The 24,419-nt window shown below is 40.1% G+C and overlaps 1 protein-coding gene across 3 annotated transcripts; it reads right to left on the reverse strand.

Moving 5' to 3' along the window:
- Positions 1–2,061: 2,061 nt before the first annotated feature.
- Positions 2,062–16,687, reverse strand: LOC144684893 (uncharacterized). Of its 3 annotated transcripts, none has more exons than XM_078549292.1 (9): positions 16,664–16,687; positions 16,390–16,459; positions 14,864–14,976; positions 13,829–13,953; positions 9,548–9,614; positions 6,923–7,070; positions 4,219–4,364; positions 3,307–3,417; positions 2,062–2,340 (listed from the first exon to the last, which is right to left on the reverse strand). In XM_078549292.1, the coding sequence occupies exons 1-9, from the start codon at positions 16,670–16,672 to the stop codon at positions 2,158–2,160; spliced, it is 972 nt and encodes a 323-aa protein (XP_078405418.1). In that variant the 5' UTR covers positions 16,673–16,687; the 3' UTR covers positions 2,062–2,157. The 3 variants fall into 3 exon arrangements, with proteins under 3 accessions (XP_078405418.1, XP_078405417.1, XP_078405419.1); XM_078549291.1 differs by having other exon boundaries at positions 16,390–16,462; XM_078549293.1 differs by lacking the exon at positions 16,664–16,687 and having other exon boundaries at positions 14,864–15,046.
- Between the last annotated feature and the right edge of the window lie 7,732 nt (positions 16,688–24,419).

The following is a 24,419-nucleotide window of genomic DNA, read 5'->3' on the forward strand; positions in this document are numbered from 1 at the left end:
GCAATGATTGGATTAGGATAGCCATTGTCCTTCAAGTTAGCTTTGATATGCTCTATTTCTGAATCAAGCTTGCAAGGTGAGCAAACGGCTAGGGCCCTATTTACAAGATTGCTGATAAGGTCAACCTTATAGGACGTGGAGCTATACGAATCCCAACGTGTATATTGACCAGTGAAGGTAGGCTTGTGGTAGGAGGATCTGGAGAACCCATTAACAGATTTCTCAACTAGCATGTCAAGGAAAAGGACTGTTAGACTGCTCCACCTCAAAAGTAAACTTGAGTGCAGATGGAGTGTATTAATGGCTGCAGATTCATCTACGTATCAGAAATATTCATGGGGTAGGAGGTTAAGGCTCGACACATCAAAAACATGTTTCTTGTGGAAACTGAGGAAAATGTTAGCGAGCGCTGGACCTAGAGGATTCCACGGCTACACCATCTATTTGAGTATAATGGTATCATTAAAACTGAACTCAACTGTGCAAGTTGGTAAGTTTTAAGTTCAATGAATACAGATTCGGAAAATGGTGGTGTATCTATTTTGCCATGATATAGAGACAGTCGAAATATCAATGGCTTCCTTCAGCAGCATTTACCTTTGTTAGAGAAGGAAGAGGATAGGGAAATGGACAGCAGGTCAGATTACACCACTGGTCCATTCACTGCATCATGAATTAATCCATAAACTGTATACATCAATGGAATACTTCTTGTGGTTATATTTGTGAAGACGGAAAGATAAGGTTGTGCTGTATGGTTCAAGAATCAAGCCGACAAAAACTTCATTGCCAGTTCTCATTTTCTAAATATATTGCCCCTTCCAAGAGACCCCAGGACATATCCATATACAAGATGATTTGATGAAAAGCAGCCTCTTTTCTGCCTGGTTAATCTGTGACTGCAGGGCTGGTGCATTTGGGAAGTGTTCACATATTTGGGCTATTGGAGTGAAATCTGGAACAAAAGAAGCCTATACCAAAAGTACCTACTTTAACTGAACCAAAATAGCAACAATTTCTGAATGGAGAAGGTAATTAGAGGATGGAGAAGCACAACCTAATCAGCCATGGGTTAGGGAACATCTAGCGTTAGGACTAGAGATTTCACCCCCACTCACCAGCATCACACTCATGCACATATTTGCACAACATATATTACATTAATGCACTTTCAACTGCACAGTGAGTAGGAATGTTAGCTCCAACCCAGGGCACTGAGTCACCTCATAGCACCCTAACCATTGCCCTGATGAGCACCTCATAACACTTCTCTGATAAATATTCATGCATGGGGAAGCATCATAATGATTCCCAATCCTATACTTGCATGATGTCACACTTAAACTTCCAGAAAGATTCTTACATATCGATCAGGTGTAGCAAACCTTGCCAATTCTCCAGTGTCTATTGTAGGATTAGGTTGCGGCCAAGATTGGCTAATTTAGTACAGACCAAGGATCAAATTTGGAACTCCGCTGGTCTTTATAGCTCAGCTGCTCATTGGATAAACTCACTGAACCAATGGAGAAACCCCAATGAAAGCCATTTTGAACACAAAAGGCCGAGATGTTCTTCTTATCGAAAATTTTAACAGGCAAAACAGATACATAAATGGTATGATAAAGAAAGTTAACAAAGTCATAATTTGATTTGAGTCATATAAGGTGTATGTTAAAACAACTGAACATTTACTTTTTAATTACACAATTCTTAAAAAAGTAGAAACTGCAGTTTGCTGCTTTTTTGTTTCAATGGTCATTACTTTCTAATTTACTCCATTCTTTTTTCCCCATTTATTAGACCAAACACTTCCTGCAGTCAAGCTGTTAGTCTCCCCCCCACTATATGTCAACAACTACGAAGTTCTAGTGACAAACTTCCTTCACTTGTGCCAATGCCCTATTACCTCTTCCATTATACCTCCTCACAGAAGGATGGATGAGACTGGGAATCTAGTGAAATAAGAGACCAAACTTTCACTGTGGCATCACATCCCCAAAATGTTCTGCCACCAGTCTTCAGAAATTGCTGTTTAAATAATCACATTATAGCTTTAAGAAATCCGTTAAAATCCTTTTTATTTTTGTGACTTCTCTATGCAATCTTGAAGCTTCTCATAATTGCTGCTGTGCTCACTCATTGGATCAGCATAATTTGTTACATTTTGTATGTGGAACGGAAATGTTCCATTAAGTACTGTAGAGAGTTGGTGGGAGGGTACTTCTGAGATCCATCGTAGCATGTGACGATTACATCATTATCAGGGTGAACAAAGAAAGCCAATGACTGTCTAGATCCACACATCTTGTCATCAGACTGTGGAAGAAAGACACGATGTACCTATTAAAAAAAGAAATTATATAATATTATATACTGTAAAGTAGAATCAACCGGTTGTAGTCTTCTCAGCAACTCTAATCAAACCAGAAATGGAAAATTCCAGCTGCTGACCAACCAAAGGATGAGTTATCTTACATCTTTTGTTGAGCTAAAAAGCAAAGGAATTCAACAACTTTCCAGAATGATACAGTCTGGGTATCAGTTTCTGATTTTTGGCAACCCCAAGGAATATACGGTGCATACCTCTTCGCAACCTCTGGTGTAAAAATCAGTAAAAAGAGTAATTGCTGCTTTTGTGATGTATTATTCTAAATTATTATGTACAAATGTGTTGGGAGGGAATATAAGTGTCACACTTCTGCCTATGGAAAACATACTTTGCTTTGAACATGCATAAAGAGAGTTGAGAGATAACTGTCTTGGGATAAACCCATTGATAGACCTGTACTTGAAGCAGAAAATAGGTTTCACATGTAGGAATATTGGTGAATTAATCCATGTATAATTATAACTGTACATTATTCAGAATATTCAATGCCTTTGTTAATATTATTCACTGAAGTCTGTAAAGTAAGAAATATAATTTCACTATCCAATCTGAAAATTAATTGGTGAAGTTCACATTCTTCTGTGCAGTATTTGGAAAGCGTTGCTTAATAGATTAGGGTAAAATTTAAATCAGTGAATGATTTCATTAAATAATAAATGGTAAAATTTTACACACAAGTATTAGTTGATGCATTACCAATACAGCATGGAGAAATTTCATTCAAACATTTGGTAAAACTGTGAACTTTCGTGCGAGCATGTTAATCGATGCATTATAAATTATCTACGGAGGAATTTGAGCTCCCAAAGATTTCATCTGCATCTGCATCTGCATCTGCCCGCACAAAAGCAAAAGAAATAAAAATGATTGTTTTAATACCAAGTGACCGTACTTTCCCAAAACAAATGGTATCTTACCGTGGATATCAATCTGTCAGATGTCCACCTCTGCAGCAGGTCGCCTATGTTGAGGAGAACAGTGTTTGGGAAGTGGGGAGCAGCAACGTACTGACCAGACTTGTGCATAACCTAAAATAAAGATGTTGTAAAGTGGTGAAATAGCACCAGCTATCACATTAAACTATCTCTTCACCCCAACCCACTCATTCCATTTTTTCTTCCACATTTATTGTTCCGCTTGAAGGTACGGATTCACTGGCAGCCCTCAGGTAACTTGCCCAAAGTGGTCATTTTTCATGCATTTAAACTTAACAGTGAATGTTGGCACATGAGTTGACTAATTTTATCCGAGTCTAATTCTGTTATGACCTAACATCCACACACGGGCGTTTTCCTACAGAGGTCACTGGATATGATCAAGAGCAGGAAACTTCGCTGCCGTTTTTTTATCCAGTCCTCCTAGCTCATCAGTTGTACACACTAATCACCCTCAATCAGTTAGCTCAGCATAAGCCTGAGTCTGAGATTTTGCTTATCTTTTCCTTAAAGACCAAAAGATAAAACATCCATTCACTGGGAAACATTGCTTATCTTGGCTGCTAGTATTAATGTAATATTTCAAGAAGCCACATAGTTATGAGTCTTGCTGGTGCAACACTCCCTGCCACATTGATATCTATTTATTGTAACCAAATTCAGCGCAAGCAGAAAACAAAGAAGATTGTTACAACATAAATGTTTGATGACAGGGAAAATGTGCTCAGAGCACCATTTGTAAAAAATAGTATTCAGAACCTGGAAAGTACTGTAAATGTGTACGCAGTAGTAAAGAACAAAGTTTGATAGTTGAGGTTTGAAAAGGTGCCTTAATAATGCCTTATAACATTAAACAGAAAACAATTAAGTCTGAAATCAGAGATTTATATTTACCTCTAACCCTCCACTTTTATCTTGGAAGAGTAAAGTGAAGGTGCCATAATCGGAATGCTCTCCACATCGGACCTGATGTCCCTTCACAGAGGATTTATGTATTGGTGGATAATAGAGAAGTCGAAGGGTTGTAAGATTTTGATTACCTTTAAGAGATTGACCAATAATTTATAATGAATATAATGAACTAATTGTTTTAATTATTTCATTCTTTCCATGTTTGTGAATAACAGATGAGGTAGCGCATGTGATGGACAATCTCCAAACTGTTTTATATAAATACTAATGGATTTCCTATGGCATATCTTCAAGAAAGAACTAGAAAAAAGTATATAAGTAAATTGATATTAAAACTAATATGAAATTATATTACATTTTATATTATAGGCACCCTTAGCCAAGATGTCCCAGTACAGCTACAGTACTGGCATCTATCCAGCAATGTGGAAAAGTACCCAGTGTGTCCTGTCCACAAAAAGCAGGACAAATTGAACCTGGCCAATTAGCACCCCATCAGTCTACTCTCGAATATCATCAAAATGATGGAAGGTGTCGTCGACAGTACGATCAAGTGGCGCTTACTCAGCAATAACTAGCCCACTGACGCTCAGTTTGGGTTCCGCCAGGGCCACTCAGCTCCTGACCTTATTACGGCCTTGGTCCAAAAATGGACAAAAGAGCTGAACTGAAAAGGTGAGGTGATAGTGACATTTAGGCAACATTTAATTGAGTGTGGTATCAAGGAGCCCTAGCAAAGCTGAATTAATTGGGAATCGGGGGGGGAAACTCTTGGTTGGTTGGAGTCATACCTAGCATACAGGAAGATGGATGTGGTTGTTGGAGGTCAATCATCTCTCACCTGGGACATCACTGCAGGAGTTTCTCAGAGTATTGTCCTAGGGCCAACCATCTTCAGCTGCTTCATCAATGACCTTTCATCCATCATAAGGTCAGAAGTGGGATGTTTGCTGATGATTGCGCCATTCACAACTCCTCAGATACTGAAGCAGCCCGTGTACATATGCAGCAATGCCTGGACAATATTCAGGTTTGGACTGACAAGTAACATTCATGCAACACAAGTGCCAGGCAATGACCACATCCAACAAGAGAGAATCTAACCATCGCCCCTTGACATTCAATGACCATCACTGAATCCCCTTTACAACATCCTGGGGTTAGAATTGACCAGAAATTGAACTGGGCCAGTCATATAAATATTGTAGCTACAAGAGCAGATCAGAGGCAGTGAATTCTGTGACGAGTAATCTCCCTTTGACTCTCCAAAGCTTATCCACCATCTACAAGGCACAAGTCAGGAGTGTGATGCAATACTCCCCACTTGGATGAATGCAGCTCCAGCAACACTCAAGAAACTTGACACCATCCTGGACAAAGCAGCCCACCTGATTGGCACCCCATCCAACACCTTAAACATTCTCTCCCTCCACCACCGACGCACAGCGGCAGCCATGTGTACCATCTACAAGATGCACTGCAGCAACTCACCAAGGCTCCTTCGACAGCACCTTCCAAATCTACAACCTCTACCATCTAGAAGGATAAGGGCAGCAGATGCATGGGAACACCATCACCTGCAAGTTCCCCTCCAAACCACACACCATCCTGACTTGGAATTGTATCACTGTTCCTTCACTGTCACTGGGTCAACATCCTGGAACTCCCTCCCTAACAGCACTGTGGGTGTACCTTCACTACATGGGCTGCTGCGGTTCAAGTAGGTGGCTCACCACGACCTTCTCAAGGGCAATTCGGGATGGGCAATAAATGCTGGCCTAGTCAGTGAGCCCACATCCCATGAATGAAGAAGTAAAAAATCCTCACTCATTGCACAAATTAGAAATAGCTAACATTTTAAAGTTTGTGCTCATTCAATGCTCATACATTGTTGCTATTCTTACCTCCAGACAGGCATATGTGTAGATCTACTTAAAAATTAAATGCCACTATCAGGTAGGTCAAGCCCTCACAGTGAATGGTCAGGTCTCGGAAGCACCAAATCTGGGTGATTTCAACTAACCGGTTTCTGCTGGATTGATAAAACCACCTGTAACTCAGTTTCATTTCAGTTTAGGCCTATCTCGTATATCAGGCTTGTTGTAGTCTAATGCTGACACAGGGCTCTGAGATTCACTTTGCTCAGGATTATTTGGGAAATAGTGGCTGAGCTGTGTGTGGGAGCCTTAGTGTAGTCACAGAATAATGTTCTGATGGAGAAAAGATCTATCCCAGCTGCTAGTTGCAATTTTTCTTTCGTTACCTGTTTTTTAATTTGCTTTTTCGTGGGAGGTGGGCCTCACTGGCTAGGCGAGCATTTTTATTGCCCATCCCTAAGATGGGATTGGTGAGGGGACATCAAATGGAAGGAAGGGTTAGTTACGTAATGTGATTTTTTTCAAACCATTCATAAGCAAAAAGAAAATGACAGCGCATATTTTCCTTTTAAATAATTACAAAAGCTTTCATAATTTGAATTTTACATTTAGACGCATTATGTCAGAGACCATCCAACAAAATATCTTAAGTGAAGGGTTAACTTTGCCCTCAGTGTCCCCAGGGTGAGTTTACTGATCTTTCTACTGGAACATCAACCGCTTGTCTGGAGTTAGCCTGCCTTCTTTGTAAGATCTTTAAATCCAGAAGAGATCAACCATATGTCACTGTTTATGAAACAGGTACTTACTGTCCATCTTTTTGTGCTTGTTGATAAAGAAGTCAGTCTCGAGACCCAGGCCCAGTGCAATCACTTTCAGAATTCGGAATGACAGCTGCTCACAGGCTTTGAAGAATGATTCTATACATTCCTTAAACTCATTGATGGAAGGCCATTTCTAAAGAAGTGGAAACAGCAGAACTATAACCACAGTTTTTATTTTACTGCAATAACAAAAATGTCAGTATTTTCTTTACTTGACTGTGAAAATAATTTAAATCTTTCATGCCACTGTTCAGTTAGTGGCTGGAGTGCTGGTTGATAGTTAGTGACTAGTGGGGGAGGTTGCACATGGCTGTCAAAGGATTTGCAAAGAAATTGGCTGCAAAATCTAATGGCAGACAGTGAAGTATTCATTCTGGCAACAGAAATAGATAAATTAATAATGCTCTTCCTTAGCCACTGGAGGTGGATAAATCTTGTGTTTGCATAATCATTATTTCTTGTAATTCTCGCACTTTTTCTATCATAGTTAAACACTTGTATTACATTTGTCTGTAACTGCTGTTCAGCCTGCTCTTTGAAGCTTCAGGCCTTGGGCCTTGACTTCTTTATTTCTTACCCCTGCTTAAGCCTCAGCCACTATGGTCGTCACTGGCCATCCCCTTCCCACTGTTCCTTTCAACCTAAAGACGAGCAATATTTTAAAGCATTTAAAGTACTCCAGTCTATTTATAGCATTAGCTTGCAAACATTTTTTAGCTAAAGACCCGTTTTCAAAGGATTAGTAATTACTGACCCATAATCTGAATTATAATATTATAAACTCCCTGCTTATTAACATTTCTGAACATGAAGCCTACCAGTGCCCTTTAAAAGACACTTGCGTGAACTTTTGCCAGGGCTGTCTGATATAGTAAACATTGATGGGATTGATGATATGAAAGCTTTAATCTTCCCTTCAGCTGAAACGTAACCCTACAGGTTCAGCAAAATGTCTGTTGAATATTTCACCGTATGACACCCTGCTCTTCCTGGCATGGGAACAGCAGCATCATATTAGGTATGACTCCCCCACTGCCCACCTATTGACTGCTCAGCTGTCTGTGCTCATGGGCTTGTTCCCTCCCCTTCACCCCCATACCCCTCCCCCTCTGTTTACTCACCTGCCTGTGCTGGAACCACCTGCTGTGCAGCCTTTCTGCCATCAAGGACCTTGGGTTTATTCTGGAGCCAGTCCCAGGCCCAGTTGCTGTACTCAGTAACAATGCTTGGCTTATCATCACTCCAGATCTCTGGACAAGTGTGGAATTCCCTGAAAATTCATGTCTGGACCATCTGGGGCCTCCAGTCTCCTCTTGCTACCTCCTCATTCAGTCAGAGGCCCTACTAATCGATTATGCATCTGCTCCTAGATCTGCCTTGACCCCAGTGCCCATCCGACATTTTCTCACCAGTGCCTCACCATGCATGTGTACCAGGACCCTTGGCCTGACATTGAACTTTCTGGTGCACAAGCTCTTGGCCACACTGCTCAAACAGATGAAGAGAATCAAAATAATTGTCATCAGCATGAATTTGACCAGCACCATTGCAGTACTGGCCACATTCATATTAATTTACGGATCCCCTGGAAAGTCTCGATGGACCCTTGGGGTCTGTGGTTTATATCACAGAAAAGTGCTTGAAAATACAAAGTAGTTTCCAAGCTTAAGTCCTATAGAACTGGTTTCAGGTTTAGGCTGATGGTGGGTGGGAAAGAGTTGACGAGGTGAGAGAAGAAAGGAGAAGAGAGGTAATAGGTTATGTAGGAGTGAATGGGAGGGGAGTGAAGATGAGAGGATGGAACGAGGAGGAGGAGAGGCAATAGGATATTGAGGTCAATAACTGGTGGGAAGGGAAAAAGGAAGCAGTAAGGAGATGATGAATATGAGAGATATCAAATTGGTGAAAATTTATGGTGAGTAGAAGAAGAGGCTCCAGAGGTGAAGAGAGCAAGAGTTAGAAGTTAGCATAGGGATCAGGAATGGAGAGATGGCGCAATGGGAAGGGGAGGAAGAATGGGAGGGTGTGGATCAAGGGCTGGTGAGAACAGATAGGAGAGGCAGTGAGATTGAGAAAATGGGAGAAAGCATGAGGGACAGGGGGGAGGAGGAGACAATAGGAAGCTGAGAAAGAGTGAAGACAACAGAGGAACAGAATATAAATGCTGTGAGGAAGTAGTGAGAATGTAAAGGGATGAGAGATCAAGGCTGTGAACGCAGCAGGCCAACCATGGGGCAAGTGGAATAGCTTTTTGTGTTGCCCTGCAATTAGGCTAGATTTTTACCCATTTGAAGGACTGTGGCTGCGGGGAGGGGAAAGAGAACTCCTGAACCAGGAGTATTCTCAACCCCAGCCTGGATTCTGCCCATCGGCAGATGTAAGGCTCACCTGTAGTCTTGACCTCAATTTCTGAAGACCCCATCCTGTCTTCATGCCCAAGGGAGCAGGTAAGGCTTCCACTGACATCAAGCAGAAACTTGGACTGGCACTTCACCTGAGCTAGTCTAATGAGTGACTGGCTAAATGTCCCCTCAATTCTACTATCTTATCAGGTCCAATTTACAATATACAGTTCAAGAGCAACCATAGTTGGAACTTCTTAGATCTTACAGCAAGTGAAGATAATGTTGACACATTAAAAGCTTCCTTCAGGTCCCCTGGCCGTGTAGGATTTAAGCTGTGAAGAACAAACGTATTTATATTATACAAAGATAACGCGAAGTTCTACTCATAATTAGCTTGTCTGGAACAAGAAAAAGTCACTTGGTCTACCAAGTCTGTTTCTTCCACAGATCATATACAATCCATCTTAGCATGGAATGGACCCCACCTAGGGAATTATCTGAATGAAAATTCTTCTTTCATCTTCTGTAACAACATTCAGTCAAAATTCAACTATGCATATCTATCTGGGCATCATCACCACTAACTGTTAGAAAGAAAACATGACCAGTCCTAGACTTACCTATCTAAGCGATTAATAAAATGACCAAACAATTAATCATGATCTTCAGGTTGTTACGATCCTGTTAGCGGCTGGTAATGTGTAAGGAAGAAATCCAAACACCCAGCATGACCAGGACTGGTCATGTTTTCTTACTAATAATTAGTGGTGACAATTACACCACAAGATTTCATGTTTTTAAACAAAAATAAACTTTTATTGTATAAATGAAGAGAAATTAAATGAAATGATCACCACTAAATTAACACTGTAGCTTATAAAGACTTATGCTATAAACTTAGTTCTACTTTTCATTTCCCCACACCCCACTCCAAGAGTTCCCTTATATGTTACATGAACCTTGAAGGTTCTTCCCTGGGGCCAAGTCAAAGGTATATTACAGCTCTCCTGAATCTACTTTACTTCACCTTCAGCTATTCTACAAGGTACATGGGGTAGAAATTTTCGCTTGGCGGGCGGGCGGGCGCCCGACCCACTTGAGCGTGAAATAATGCATATTGACGTTGGACGAGCGTGCTGACGTCAACACACAGTCGCGCGATAGTTCAGTTGGCAGGCATGTGCGCGCCTGCCAACAATTAAAAGGCCTGTTAAGGCCATTAAGTTATCAATTAAATTAAAATTTTCACTGCCCAACCAACCTAATGGGCAGGATGAGGTTTCCAAAAGCAAATTAAAATAAAATTAAAACTTTAATTTTTCATTAATAACGTCCCTGTTCATGTGACAGAGTCACATGAGGGGACATGTTTTATTACATTTTTAATAAAAAAAATTTTTTTTATATCTCTTCATCTCCCTGAGGTACAGGGCTGCAGTCACTCACTCCCGTGCATGCGCGAAGTTTGTGCTTGGCTGGCTCGCACTCCCCTTCTGCCTCCCACACATGCAGCACTCAGTGCTGCCGCTCACGTTTTACGCTGGGCGGGCCTTACTTGGCCCACCAGTGTGAAATCGTGGTGCAGTGCCAATCGCGGGCAGCGGTCAGCTTTCCGACCGCCCCTGCCCGCCCCTGCTGAGCACCCCTGTCAAGGGCCAAATTTCATGGGGGTCCTTCCATGAGGTTTTGGCTAAATTATCCTCCAACATTCCTTTAAAACGTCACGCCTCTGGATTCCACAGCTCAAGCACTGGCCTACCTGCGACTTCTGCAGAGTGGCTTAAAACATCAGAAAACATCCTTGGTTCCCAACAGCCCGATGCTATAGATTCAAATAGCAACCAAGTTGATTACTACCAGAACTCCAAGTGCAACAAGGTTAATTGCCTTTCACAGAGAGGATTATGGTAGATTCCTTCCTTTAGCGTCTAGCTCAACAAATCTTCCAGTTGTTTTTGCCCTTACTGACTTAGTCTTATATTGGATACTGGCTCTTAAACGCAGGGTATATCATAGATGATAAGTCCAGCATTTACTCTATTTCAGGTGTAGGTCTGGTTTTATCCCTCGATTTCCAAGGAATTATAAGCTGCATGAAACCCAAAGCTGACACACTCAGCTGTCTCAAAACATTAACTCAGTTTCTCTCTCCACAGATGCTTCCAGGCCTGTTGAGTTTTTCCATCAGTTTCTGTTTTTATTTACTGTAATGGTATCAAAGATGAGGGCCTTTAGTAACTTGGAGAGACTGGAGAAACTGGGATGGTTCTCCTTAAAGCATAGAAGGTTAAGGGGAACTTAAATGGGATGTTCAAAATGGAGGCGTTTTGATAGAATAAAAAGGGAAAAGCTGGTTTTACTGACAGGAGAATTAATAACCAGAGGACAAAGATAAAGCTAATTCACAAAAGAACCAGAAAAGAGATGAATAAAATAAATATGCAGCAAGTTGTTATGATCTGGAATTACATTTTGAACATGTTTTGCAGCTTTGATATAGTTACATTGGTGTCTCACTAGGTTTTAATCATCAATTTCTTTCTGTTCTGTGTTTTTTCTGTCTTGTTACCCCTAATATTTTTGAAATATGACATAAATCTCTCTGGAGTAGGAGAGATGTAACATGGAAAATGAAAAGGACAGTGTTTGCAGATGACCCTTCTTTACAATGCTTCAAGCAGGGACCTTATGGAGGCAGAGAAGCAGGAATATTTTGGATATATTGTACTGTGAGGACATTGGATAACAATTAGGAACATGATAAAGAAAACTGGAACAGTGACAAGGTGCAAGCTGCTTACAGCAACATATATGAGAAGATATTTCAATGGGCTGGGAACTTATGCAATTCCCCCAGGAGATGATGGGAAGGCTCCTTGTTAGGAAGTAATTACATAGAGATGCTGGGACTGTCGATATGAGTACCTGAATAAAAGAGAGACATTAAATTGATGGTTGCAAGGATCAACAGGAGGGAGAGCATAATGTGGATATCTTGTGACATGTATGGCAGTCTGATTACTGACTGAATAATTTACAATCTCTAACAGGATCCTTTTCATATAAAGGTTTTCAGTGGAAAGAAAGAGGTCAATTATATGTTCAAATATTGGAAACGTGCTCTCAGGATTCAGTTAGCACCTATAATTGCTTGCAAATTGTTCCTTCAGTTGGTGATGTTATCAAACCTCTAAAGCATCAAAGGGCCATGTAACACAGAAATGTATTATTGTTGAATAGTTGAACTGTCACTATTTACTGATGTCATTACACAAAAGAATGAAAACATAAACACAAATTCATAAAGTATGCATTCACATGTTAATGAGCACTATTAGTAAATATATCAAAACATTAAAATGGATACACACTTTTTGATCTTCGATTCCAGTGTTTCTGAGGTACACAAACCTGACTGTCGATATGAGTACGTGGAAGGAGATTCAATAAATCCAAAAGAAAAGTTACTCTCACTGACATAGTTCCTCTCTTAGCTGCTTTGCCAAACATCAACCAATACCAAAACTTCCCTCAATTTTTGGAAACAATATGAATAATTTATATCTCTAATGAAGTTTTACGAACAGCTTTCCCAGAATAGCTTGCTTTCATCTTCCTTTTATGGAGATAATGATAGACAACTGGCTCTATCCAGAGGTCCAGAAATGGGGCCTTTATTGTTCAAATATTTACACGTCTTCCACTGACCTTGGAAGATAAACATAGGGTAGCTTTTAACTAATTCCCAGCTTGTTTGAATTGCATTCACTTCAGCTATATTACCAGTTTCTCAACAGGATTTTCCATTTATCTTACATTTAACACTTTAACTGCCAACCTAAAAGTTATATTCTAAAATATATGAATTATGAACAACAATATCCTTTGGTTTATTAATATTTTTCTATCAAAACCTCATGATCAAAATGTAAAGTAAGCTTTGGGTATCCAGCACAGCATGGCATCATTGAACCATACAGAACAGAACAAGGTCATTTGGCCCATTGTGCCTGTGCTGGCTCCTTGTACGAGCCATCCAATTAGTCTCACTCCTCTGCTCTTTCCTCACAGCTCTCCAATTTTTCCTTTCCCAAGTATTTATCCAGTTTCTTTTGGAGAGTTACTATTGAATTTGCTTCCACCACCATTTCAGACAATGCAACTCAGATCATAATAACTCGCTCCATATTTTTAAAAATTCATCTCTTTTCTGGTTCTTTTGTGAATTAGCTTGATATTTTCCTCTGGTTAGAAGAGCCATATTGTCCACTGGAAGAAGAATTATATTGGACTCAAAATGTTAACTCTGTTTCTCTCTTTTCCAGCATTTTTATGTCAGATTTCCAGCATCAGCAGTATTTTGCTTTTACTTTACCATTATAGTTAAACTCCCCTTATTGTGCCCATCTCAACTGACACCTAACCAATAATTTATAAAGTTTTGCATAATTCTCTTGCTTTTGCATTCTATGCTTCTATTTCTGTTCTTCTGTATTCATTGTTATAGAAAATAATTCTGCTTCAAGTAGTCTTCAGACTTTTATACCTTTCCATCTCTGCTGCAACCCAGCCATGATTTAGAATTTCAGAGTCCACTGAACGGGCATACCGGTGTTTAATGTCACTTGGAAGTATGAAGAACTTCTTGCAGATGTCCATCACGTCAAATACCTAAGGCACAATTACATTTTGAACATGTTTTGCATCTTTGATATGGTTACATTGGTGTCTCATTAAGCTTTAAGCATTAGTTTCTTTCTGTCCTTGTGTTTTTTCTGTCTTGTTACCCCTAATCTTTTTTGAAAGATGACATAAATCACCCTGGAGTAGGAGAGATGTAACATGGAAAATGAAAAGGACAGTGTTTGCGGGGGATCCCTCTTTAAGATGCTTCAAGCAGGAACCTTATGGAGACAGAAGAAGAATATATTTTGGATATATTGTATTGTGAGGACAGTGGGTAACAATTAGGAACATGATAAAGAAAACTGGAACAATGACAAGGTGCGAGCTGCTTACAGCAACATATATGAGAAGATATTTCAATGGGCTGGGAACTTATGCAATTTCCCCAGGAGATGATGGGAAGGCTCCTTGTTAGGAAGTAGTTACATAGAGATGCTGGGACTGTTGATATGAGTACCTGAATGAAAGAGAGACATTAAATTGAAAGTTGCAAGGGTCAACAGGAGGGAGAGCATAATGTGGATATCTTGTGACATGTATGGCAGTCTGATTACTGACTGAATAATTTACAATCTCTAACAGGATCCTTTTCATATAAAGGTTTTCAGTGGAAAGAAAGAGGTCAATTATATGTTCAAATAGTGGAAATGTGCTCTCAGGATTCAGTTAGCACTTATAATTGCTTGCAAATTGTTTGATGATGTTATCAAACCTCTAAAGCATCAAAGGGCCATATAACACAGAAATGTATTATTGCTGAATAGTTGAACTGTCACTATTTACTAACATCATTACACAAAAGAATGAAAACATAAACACAAATTCATAAAGTATGCATTCACATGTTAATGAGCACCATTAGTAAATATATCAAAATATTAAAACGGATACACACTTTTTGATCTTCGATTCCAGTGTTTTTGAGGTACACAAACCCGAGGTCACTGAAGGCGCTTACGATCTCTGTGGACAATCGTGCCATTTCAATGGCTGAAGGTTCAGCTTTTCCTAAGCCAAATGAGCCAAAGTCAACCACTTCAATGCTCATCTTATTCCAAGGATCCTGGCTTCTTAAGAGCTTTTAGTAGATAAAGGTAGAACAAAATGATTTAAAGAGAAATACTGAAAACTCCCTGCTTCTTCCCTTCCCTTCCCCCTCTTTCCCCATCATCTCCCCCTCCACCACCTCTTTGTTCCCTTCTGCCCCTATCCTCTCCCTCATCCTAATCTTATCTCCCTCTTATCCCCCTTCTTCCTCTTTTCCTTCCTCTCCACCTCCACTCCCCTATATTACCTGAGAAAGAACCAAAAAACAATAAAGTGAGAAGCAAGAATATAAAGAGAAGCATATACAAAGAGAAATAGAGGGGAAAGCAGCAATAGGCAGCAGAAGAGAAGAGAGAATTAAAAAACAGAAACATGAAGACAGATAAATAAAAATGCACGAGACAGAATAGAAAAAAATGAAAAAGACATAAAGTGGAGAAAGAACATCAAAGGTCAAGAAACATAAGGAAAGAAGGAAGCAAAAGACGGGACAAAGAAAAGCAGAAGAGAGAGGGAGAGACAAAAAGAAACCATGTAGCCAGAAATTTATCACTGGCAATGGAAAAGCAGGTTCATTCCATTTAGGGCTGAACTTTCCAGCAGGTATAGGGAACTCAAGTGAGTCCAAAGCACGAGATCCCGGCAGCATATCCACCAATGCAACTTTATGTTAGGTAGCCTTTTAATTGGCCACCTCTGTGTTCACCATCCATTAAGGAAGGTGGGTGGAACAGGGATACAGGGGGCTCAATGAAAGGGCTTGCATAGACTCACTGGTTGGCAGCACCACTGGGATAAGTGGCTGCCATAAAGGCAGAGCTGAAGATGTCTCAAAATGGAGGTGCTCTGGAAGGTTGCAAAAGGCTCCATAACAAAGAAGGTCCAGACTATTGGGGCACTTAGTGGGAAGGGGGAACTGTTCCATAAGAATGGCCATTTCAGCCTTGTGGCTCTGGGACCTTGTGGCTTGAAGAGCTGGCTCTGATAGCCTGGACTCTGATCTCCTGACCTGAGGCCACGTCTAAGTTGTTGCCAAGCTCTGGACACAGTGGGTGGCTCGTCAGATGCTGGGAAAGTTCCATTGATGTTGGAAAATGATCCTTAAGTGGAACCTTAATTAGTTTGATTGACTGTTTGCCTACAGCCCAGTCTTGAAACTTGCCTGGTGGTGGGAGAGCCTTGGGGAGCCATCCTGACAGGCTCTTCCACTACTTTATTGGCCCCCTGACTCCAAAGCCAACTCCAAGGGGCCAAGAATACTCCGAGTTTAGATCTTAATAGTAAAGTATTTGAACTCTTACCAACTCATAATGAAATTTGTAACAAAAGGTTGAAACTATTTTAAATTAACTTCTCGGATTTTAGTTGACTTACCTGTTTGTCGTACTGCTTCAAAGGTTTGCCCTTCACTGCGGTCACAATTGAAATGATCAGAAGGTAAATACTGCTGTGCAAATGAATAAACGTTAGTGCACATCAGACTTGGACTGAATCGATTACATGACCCAAGGACAATGGGCATGACCATTGGAAAGGAATAATTTCTTTTGTTTAATTACGATATTGTTAAGAAATGGTATGCTTGTCAAATTGATCATCAGTATCAAGCAAACCAAGGTTAGATATATGATAGATACGGGTTACGCACAAACTGCATCAAATATTGCAGCAGCGTAAAATTTCATTTTCTAAACAGCCATCTTGTGTTCTGAGTGTAAGGTTTTTGGATTCGTGGGCCACAGATACCTAAGGTATGCAGTCGACTTTTCAGAGGTAATTTTAAGATAGTTTATTAAGAAACCACAGTTTAGATATGATGCATTAGCTAATTAGACAGAAAAAATATACAACCTGTAACAGCTGAGAGCAGTTTACCAATCCTAGAGGACAAACGGACGGTTGGCACAGAGTGTATTGACCTCAATAGCTTGTGACAGCAGCATTCTGCTCTCTAGTCAAAGTGTTAGGGAACTCTTCTCTCAATCTTCCTCCTCTTCCTCCAGTCAATCTTCCATTTGAGGAAGGTGGCTGCCTGACGAGCACTGCCAACTCACCAGCACTGCCCTGCCTCCAAGCTCTTGCTAATTTACCCTTTTTCTGGGGGCTGGTAGCTTACGTAGTGTCAATCACCTATTCAAACCCTTCTGACCAATGGGTGCAGACCTCCGGAGGTCTCCAGCATCACAGGTGCTACTCTGTAGACAATTTGCACATGATATCAAGAAACGCCTGGAGGCACTGGATACTGCAAAGGCTATGGGCCCTGACAATGTTCCAGAAATAGTCCTAAAGACTTGTGCTCCAGAACTTGCCGCACCCCTGGCCAAGCTATTCCAGTACAGCTACAATATGGAAATTTCCCAGGCATGTCCTGTACACAAAAAGCAGGACAAATCCAACCCAGCCAATTACCATGCCATCAGTCTACTCTTGATCATCAGTAAAGTGATGGAAGGGCTCATCAACAGTGCTATAAGCAGCACTTGCTGAGCAATAATCTGCTCGCTGATACTCAGTTTGGGTTCTGCCAGGGCCACTTGGCTCATGACCTCATTCCAGCCTTGGTTCAAAAGAGTTGAACTCCAGAGGTGAGGTGAGAGTGATTGCCATTGACATCAGGCAATTTGACCAAGTGTGGCATCAAGGAGCCCTAGCAAAACTGGGGTCAATGGGAATTAGGCGGAAAACTCTCCGCTGCTTGGAGTCATACCTAGCACAAAGGTAGATGCTGCCCAGGTCATGGTGACAGAAGAGGAAACTCAGTCACTAGAAGGGTTTAAAATTGATAAGGAGGAGATATTGGATAAGCTGTCGGTATTTAAAGTTGTTAAGGCCATGGGACCGGATGAGATGTATCCAAGAATATTGAAGGAAGTGGGAGTGGAAATTGCAGAGGCACTGGCAATAATCTTTCAATGTTCCCTGGATTCGGGGAAGGTACTGAAAGACTGGAGAATTACAAACATTACGCCCTTGTTCAAAAAATGTTGTAAAGATCTGCCCTGCAATTACAGACCAGTCAGTTTAACTTCGGTGGTAGGGAAAGTTCCAGAAACAATTATTTGGGAGAGAATTAATAGTCACATGAAAAAATTTGGATTGATTTGGAAGAGTCAGCATCGTGTCTAACTAATTTGCTGGAGTTTTTTGAAGAGGTAACAGAGATGGTTGATGAGGGCAAGGCTGTTGATGTGGTGTATATGGATTCCAAAAGGTGTTCGATACAGTGCCACACAACAGACTTATGAGGAAAGTTATAGGTCATGTAATAAAAGGGGCAGTAGCAACATGGATACAAAATTGGTTGAGGGATAGGAAACAGAGAGTAATGGTTAATGGATATTTTTTGGGCTGGAAGGTTTGTAGTGGAATTCCCCAGGTGTCAGTATTGGGACCCTTACTCTTCATGATATATATGAATGATTTGAACTTGGTGTGCACGGGACAATTTCAAAGTTTGCCGATGACACAAAACTTGGGAGAATTGTAAACTGTGAGGATGACAGTGTAGAACTTCAAAAGGAAACTGACACATTGGTGGAGTGAGCAGGTAGGTGTCAGATGAAGTTCAATACAGATAAGTGTGAGGTGGTACATTTTGGTCCAAAGAACATGGAGGGACAGTATAAAATAAAGGATACTATTCTAAAGGGTGTGCAGGGGCAGAGAGATCTGGATGTATATGTGTCATGAAGCTATTAATGTATATAATGTTATTGGAAATTACTTTTTTTAAATAGAGGTTTAGTCTGTGGGTGTGTCTTAATTGGATAAAAGCCAGCTAGTCTGGGTGCTTTGATGTATAGTGATTTTGAGAAGTAAACAGAGAGGTAAAGAGGACATTTGCATTTTGTTGAATAGAGCATTCAAGAAGGAGAGTGAAATCTTGCACCTATCTAGCAGACACCAAGCAATGTTTATATTACTAATAAAATTGGTACTATGAAATGGGTTTTATCATTAGAAGAGGTGGAGTTCAAAGGGGCTGGTGATACAATGAGAATTTACATTCAAAGAGATGTGCTGGGAATGTGTGTGCAGGGCAGAGGCAATGTAACATCAAAGCAGCAGTGAGCCTACATCTGTCTGCAAAGGAACCCAAGTGAAATGAATCTCATTTTGAATTTGTAAGGTGAAAATGTTTTGCCTGGTGTCTGCTTAAAGTCTATGAGTTGTTGTTGCCTTAGTGGAGATCAGTTTGAGCATTTGTTAAAAAGTTATGATGATAGTAATTTGTAGCCACGTATATATGTTTAACTTGTGTAAATTAATAAATGTATCATGCAGCTTGCTGTAAAAACCTCTTGAGAACTGGTGGTCTTATTCCTGAATTTAGAGCTGCAGCTCAAAACATATCACTTAAGAATATAGGTTATGACATTGTTTAAAGTTTCCCTCTGGGATTTTAAGTATCAGCCTTTACCAACTGCTGTGCCATAACAATTGGGGTTTCTTGCGGGATAAAAATACATTAATTCCTCGATTGGTTTGGAATTGGTGAATCTTAAGGTTATGAGTATGAGAAGCACTGTGAATTCAGGAGTTGGTGAGGTATTTTAGAAATGGTGAGACTGCAAGATGGCTTTGGAAATAAGACTTGCCTCGGAGTAGAAGATATAACTCTGATTGGGTTGGAAACGGTAACCAAAAGTAAGTTAACGGAGTTGGCAGATAAGTTAAAATTGGAGTTACCTGAGGGTGCTAGGAAATCAGATATAATAGAAAGTATAGCACAGCATCTACACTTGGAAGTGAAACTTGACACTAGTGAGTCACAGCTGTAGGTAGTGAGACTTCAGTTACAAATGAAGACGCTTGAATTTGAACAAGCAAAGGAGCTGAAAAAGCTTGAATTTGAAGCAATGGACAGAGCAGTAGCCTTTAAAAGGGAATTAGAAATTGTGAAGATAGAGAAGGAGCAAAAAGAAAATGAGAGAGTGAGAGAATTCCAAGTGAAAATATTGGCAGTTAAAAAAGAGATGCCAATAGGTGAGGAAGGACTTATCTCCAGAGTAGAACCCAGTGGGGTGATCTTTAAATTTGTACAAGCTCTTCCAAAGTTTGAGGAAAAAGATACTGAAGCATTCTTTATTTCATTTGAGAAGCCAGCTAAACAGATGAAATGGCGACAGGAAAACGGGACGTTATTATTACAGTCTAAGTTGTTAGGTAGGGCGCATGAGGCATATGCTTCCCTATCAGAAGAAATATCAGTGAATTATGATGTGTTGAAAAAGGCTATTTTGAGGGAATATGAGTTGGTTCCTGAAGAATACAGGCAGAAATTTAGGAATATGAGAAAAGAGCATGGGTAAACTTATATTGAGTTTGAAAGAGTAAAACAAAGTAATTTTGACCGGTGGATATGGGCTTTAAAAATAGAGGCAATGTATGCAGCTCTTAGGGAAGTAGTTCTTTTGGAGGAATTTAAAGATTCAATCCCTTTGGAAGTGAGAACTCATGTAGAGGAACAGAGGGTTGATTCTGTAAGACAAGCAGCAGAGATAGCTAATGATCATGAGTTAGTTCATAGAGCTAACCCTTTTTTTGTCACCCTTTCAAGTCGGAAAAGGATAAAAAGTGGGAAGGTGAAAGGAAGGTAGGTAATCACAGAAGAGAAGGAGTAGCTGGAAGTTCCCAGAAAGTTTTTTCTCAGAATGAAAAGGAAAGTGCTGAAGGTAGAAGTGACATTTGACAATTGAAGTGTTTTCATTGTAATAAAGTGGGGCACATGAAGTTAGTGTTTTGGAGATTGCAGATTGATTGGAATTGTTACGGTACAGAAAAGCTCTGGAAGTAAAAGTACTGTGAGTTCTAGGCTCAGGCACAGAAGAAACCAGTGGTTTGTGTACAGGTGAAACAGGGAGAATCAATGAAAGGTGAAGAAGTGGGAATGTGTTCACAATTTACTCAAGAGTATTCTGAGGAGCAGGTTGCAGAAATGTTTAAATACATTGTGTGTGAAGGGAAAATCTTTCCATGTGTGTAGGGTGGAGTAGGTAAAGATGTTAAAATTTTAAGAGACAAGGGGCTAGTCAATTATTACTGTTGTGGGTTAGTAATATTTGTTGTTCAAAGGGAGTATTGCAGGAGCAGGTAATAATAAGTGGGGTTCATGGAGATGCTAAATCTATTCTGATGTGGAAGGTAAATTCAAAGAGCAGATGGAAGTCAGGTGATGTTATAGTTGGAGTGATGGAAAAATTGCCCATTGCAGGGTTTCAATTTATTCTGGGTAATGATATAGCTCGATCGCAAATGTGGGTGATGCCAACAGTAGTTGAGCAGCCTGTAGGTGTATTTTTAACAGAAGTGTTACTGAAGGAACATCCTGGATTGTTTCTTGATTGTGTTGTAATGAGATCAAAGGCTCATAGGGACGAACAAGGAAAATGAGATAAGTAGGCAGTTCAAAGACAAGAAGAGGGTGTCGAAATCCAATTAGCTGGCACTGTGTTTGATAACATTGTTCAGGAGGAAAGAATACAAGGCAAAAACAAAAAGCTAAAAGCTACTGCGGATGCTGGAAATCCAAAGCAAAAACAGAATTACCTGGAAAAACTCAGCAGGTCTGGCAGCATCGGCGGAGAAGAAATCAGTTAACGTTTCGAGCCTTCATGGCCCTTCGGCAGAACTGACAAGGCAGTTCAGTTGAAGTGTCCAACTCAAAGAGGTTAGTGGAGTTACAGAAAAATGATTTGCTATTAAAACAGTTATATCAGAAAGCTTATTCAGAAACTGAAGCAAAATATATTCCAGTATGTTTTTATCTTCGAGGAGATATTTTGATGAGAAAGTGATGGTCGGCCCATGTCTCAGCAAATGAAAGCTGGAGGGAGGTGCATCAGATTGTTATCTCATTAGGGTATAGAAATGAGATTCTGAGGATTGCACATGAAATTCCAATGGGGGACATTTAGGAATTAGGAAAACACAGGAAAAGATACAGAGATATTTTTTTGTTGGCCAGGATTGTATAGGGATGTAGTCAAAATCTGTAGAACCTGTCATACATGTCAAGTAACAGGAAAATTATATGCAGTCATTAAGCCTGTGCCTTTAATCCCAATACCAGCATTTGAAGAACCTTTTACCAGGGTCATTATTGATTGTGTAGGACCCCTCCCTAAGACTAAAATTGGAAATCAGTATTTACTGACAATAATGGATGTGCCTACCAGTTTCCTGAAGTGATACCTTTAAGAAATATTACAGCTAAGAAGATTGTGGAGGAGTTAATTAAACTTTTTACAAGATATGGCTTACCTAAGGAAATACAATCAGATCAGGGGTTAAATTTCATGTCACAACTGTTTAAGGAAGTAATGAACAGTTTGGGGACAGTTTATCATCTGGAGTCACAAGGAGCTTTGGAAAGATGGCATCAAACTTTAAAAACTATGATGAAAGCATACTGTCAGGGTTATGCACAGGATTGAGATACATGAATTCCATTTTTGTTATTTGCTTTTATAGAGACATTCCTAATGCATTGACTGGTTTTAGCCCTTTTGAACTAGTTTATGGGCATGAGGTAAGAGGACCACTGAAATTGATTCATGAGAAATTGGTCAGTCAAAATTCAGAAACTATTCTCCTGGATTGCGTATCAAATTTCAGGGAACGACTGAACAGGGCATGTGAGTTGGCTAGGGAACATTTAAAGACATCACAGCAAATGATGACAGTGAAAGCAGAAAAGAAAGCTAAGACTCACAGCTTTGTTTCTGGAGAGAAAGTACTAGTTTTGTTACCAGTATTAGGTGATTCATTAAGATTTAGTGCACCTTAAAGGATTGAAAAGAAATTGAGCGAAGTAAATTATTTAATAAATATTCTAGATAGAAAAAAGCAGAGGGTGTGTCAAGTAAATATGCTTAAAAGGTACTTTGACAAGGAAGAGGAACAAAAAGAGGTATTAACGATGGTGGATGATGAAAACGGTAGAACTGCAGGACTCTGAAGTTGATTTTCCTCTAATCAAATTGGATAATGAGGAGGTGCTTGAAAATTTAAATGAAATATTGAGTTACCTTCCAAGCAAGTGTGAAAGTTATTTGGAAAAGCTATTGCAGTCACACAAACCTATTTGTGGAAATAAGTTGGGGAAGACAAATTTAGTTATACCTGATGTACGTATAGGAATTTCATCTTCAATAACGCAACATCCTTATAGATTAAATCTGGCAAAGTTATCACAAGTACAAAAAGAAATTGATCATGCTTCAAAATGATATCATTGAGTCCGGTTGTAATAACTGGAGTTTGCCTATTGTACTGACACCGAAACCAGATGGAACACAAAGGCTGTGTGTGGACTATCGAAAAGTGAATACGGTGACAAAAGCGGATTCATATCCTATACCACGGTTGGAAGATTGCATTGAGAAAATGGGGCAATCAAAATTTATCACAAAGATTGACTTGCTAAAAGGATATTTCCAGGTACTGTTGTCGGAGAGAGCAAAGGAGATATCAGCCTTTGCAATGCCAAGTGGACTATATCAGTCTAAAGTCATGCCATTTGGTATGAAGAATGCACTAGCAAATTTTCAAAGACTGACAAAGTAATTGCAGGTCTAAGCAATTGTGCTGTTTATATTGTTGACCTAATCGTTCTCAGTCAGACGTGGGAGGAGCATTTGCAGCATCTGGAAGAATTATTTACTCACTATAAGAAACTAATTTGGTGATGAACTTGGCTAAAAGTGAATTTGCCAAGCGCAAATTACATATCTAGGCCATACCATTGGACATGGTAAGGTGGCTCCGAGAGATGCAAAAGTCAAGGCTATCATGGATTTCCCAGTGCCTATAACAAAATGAGAAGTTTTGAGATTTCTGGGCATGAGTGGGTTTTACCGGAAATTTGTACCAAATTTTAGCCGAGTGGTTGCCCCACTGACTGAACTATTAAAGAAGAACAAGAAATTTCAATGGACATTGGAGTGTCAGAAGTCATTTGATCGTTTGAAAACTGTAATAACTACGACACCAGTTTTAGCAGTACCCAATTATGCCAAGCAATTTAAGTTGGCCGTTGATGTAAGTGATAAAGGCATTAGGGCTGTTACACAGCATGTAGTTCGGGTTTGGAATGCACTGCCTGGAAATGTGGTGGAGGCATTCAAGGGGGCATTGGATGATTATCTAAATAGAAACAATGGGTAAAATTTTTCGCTCAGCGGGCGGGTGCACACCTGACCCGACCGAGTATAAAATGACGCGTGATGATGTCGGGCGAGCGTCCCGATGTCATTGTGCACTTGTGTGATATTTGCTGCCCATCCAACCTAGGGTTGGTGGGCAGGTGAAAAGGCCAAGTGGCCTTCGCACTTTTTTGGAAACCACATCCAGGGCCAGGATGAGGTTTCCAAAAGCAAATAAAAATGAAATAAAAACTT

Source organism: Cetorhinus maximus, chromosome 9 (assembly GCF_964194155.1).
Source record: "Cetorhinus maximus chromosome 9, sCetMax3.hap1.1, whole genome shotgun sequence".
NCBI classification, from domain to species: Eukaryota; Metazoa; Chordata; class Chondrichthyes; order Lamniformes; family Cetorhinidae; genus Cetorhinus; species Cetorhinus maximus.

Bases quoted from the DNA above. Each gene is read 5' to 3' on its own strand.
- LOC144684893 (XM_078549291.1), bottom strand. The intron at 4,365-6,922 runs GTAAGTACCTGT...AATCTCTTAAAG, and splicing joins CAAGCACAAAAAGATGGACA to GTAATCAAAATCTTACAACC. The intron at 2,341-3,306 runs GTAAGATACCAT...TTTTTTTAATAG, and splicing joins CTGACAGATTGATATCCACG to GTACATCGTGTCTTTCTTCC.